Source organism: Camellia sinensis, chromosome 7, assembly GCF_055761805.1.
Source record: "Camellia sinensis isolate YWXY chromosome 7, ASM5576180v1, whole genome shotgun sequence".
NCBI classification, from domain to species: Eukaryota; Viridiplantae; Streptophyta; class Magnoliopsida; order Ericales; family Theaceae; genus Camellia; species Camellia sinensis.
In genome coordinates this window covers 173,886,185-173,888,110 of record NC_138967.1, presented here as the reverse complement: position 1 = coordinate 173,888,110, position 1,926 = coordinate 173,886,185, and the positions used below count along the sequence as shown (strand labels likewise).

The following is a 1,926-nucleotide window of genomic DNA, read 5'->3' as shown; positions in this document are numbered from 1 at the left end:
TGGCTTAAACTTAGGGGGGCAAGACTGACGTTTCCCCAAAAACGGACGGTGCAGTTACACGTGACGATATTAGAGAATACCGACACGTATCTCGTCAACAACAGAATAATTCGTGGACCCCACTCCCTCGCCCCCAAAACAACCGGCCCCTTGTGGTCCGGTCACTTGTCGGTGCGGTGCCGTCTTTATTTTTACAAAAAAATGTTATTATTATAATAACCAGACAAAAAATTATCATGAATCACTCTTCACGGGCCTCTACTTTATCATGCTCATTTTCAGCCGTCAGATCACCCCCCTTTCCTCGAGATCCGTGTAAATATATATTCACTCAGTCAATCGCAAAAATAATAGCCTCCCTCCTAGTGCGCTGTCCGTACAACTATTGGGTGGGGGGGACCTTTGCTATCGTACGCCTTTATCTCCTGTGCGCAATGCGCAGAGTCATTATTCAAACCAGAACAGTGAAATCGAAACGAAATGCATAATAATAATAATCGAAATGATTAAGTTTGTGTTTTTATAGAATTGTTTAATCGAAACAGAGAGAGCACAGATCTAAACTAACTACAAACAAAGATATCGTAACCAACGTCTGAGAAATTTATTTCAAATTCTCAATTGCAAAAAAGAGAGGTTGGTTATGGTATATTTACATAAATATTTATATCAGCACATCGATCGATCGTGAGGGTGACTCTCTCTAGATTCTCACTTGAAAAAAAAAAACCTCTTTTTGTTTTTCTGTTTCAATTCGGAAACAAAAGGATTGAAGTTATAACGGAACGATGATCGGAAGTTTGCCGGCGGAAATGGAGGTTCCGGTGGATCAGGCATCTTCCGGCGGAGGAAGGTTAAGATCGAGACCGTGGAGGAATTTGCTCGACGGACTACGGTCAGCGTCATTATTATCTACGACGGAGGAAGAATCGGAGTCGCTCTGGACACCTCCGGCGACGGTAGGGTGAAAATTCGGGACCTTCCGGTCGAATCTGTACATGTTAAGGTGGTTATTCAAGGTCTCGGATCGCGAGAGAGCGTCAAAGAAGAAAATCGGACGCGCCGTCGGGAAAACGCCGGAGAAGTGTGCTCCGGCACCGCCGAGATGTGACAGGTTTAGATCGAGCGACGGCGGAGGGAGAGGAACGGCGGCGATCGGCGGTGCGTAGCTCGACGATTCGACGGTACTGCTCTGACTAGGGCTCCGAGTGGTGTTGACGACGGTGATCTTGTTGCTGTTGTTGGCCGCGGCGGCGGTGAGAACAAGTTCGGATGGGGTAGGGAAGTTAGTCTTAGCCTTGGCACCGCGGAACTCCCTCGCCGCCGTATCGTACGCACGCGCCGCCTCCTCAGCTGTGTCGAAGGTGCCGAGCCAGACGCGGCTCTTCTTGCCGGGATCTCGGATCTCGGCGGCGTACCGTCCCCACGGCCTCTTCCTCACGCCTCTGTAGCGAGTTTCCTTGCCGTTGACGGCGGCTATAGTGGCTGTTTTATCTCTGGGAGCCATGTTTTGTGTTCTGAGTTTGGGGAATCGCGACAGGGCTTGATGGGGAAAAGAGAGACAATTTGTGAAGATAAAAGAAGGGCGAAACAGCTGTTTTTATAGATGGGAGTGGTAAAAGAACGGCCCTGATGCCACGCTCCATCGCGGAGCGTTCATGACTCAAAACGTGTGAGCACCTCAAATCAAACACTGTCACGTGTTCTTTTTTATTAGTAATATATTTTTAATAAAAAATTATAATGTTTGATTAGTCAATTTTTTATGGTGTGTGTCATCTTGTAATCATTTTATAAATTCTTTATATTTATATTTGTTAGAAGAATAATGTTATGTGATTAATTTTTTGTTATTTAGATTAAATTGTAATGTCTCCCTTAAACCAGTTTGATGTATCCTTTTATCTTCTGAATTGTTAGGATTAT

General features: G+C 45.4%; 1 protein-coding gene across 1 annotated transcript; it reads right to left on the bottom strand.

Moving 5' to 3' along the window:
* Nucleotides 1–494: 494 nt before the first annotated feature.
* LOC114288322 (ethylene-responsive transcription factor 4) lies at nt 495–1,926 on the bottom strand. Its single transcript, XM_028231816.2, has one exon. The coding sequence runs from the start codon at nt 1,505–1,507 to the stop codon at nt 830–832; it is 678 nt and encodes a 225-aa protein (XP_028087617.1). The 5' UTR covers nt 1,508–1,926; the 3' UTR covers nt 495–829.

What these genes read in the sequence shown, in the direction of transcription:
- LOC114288322 (XM_028231816.2), bottom strand. Translation starts at nt 1,507, where the DNA reads ATGGCTCCCAGAGATAAAACAGCCACTATAGCCGCCGTCAACGGCAAG.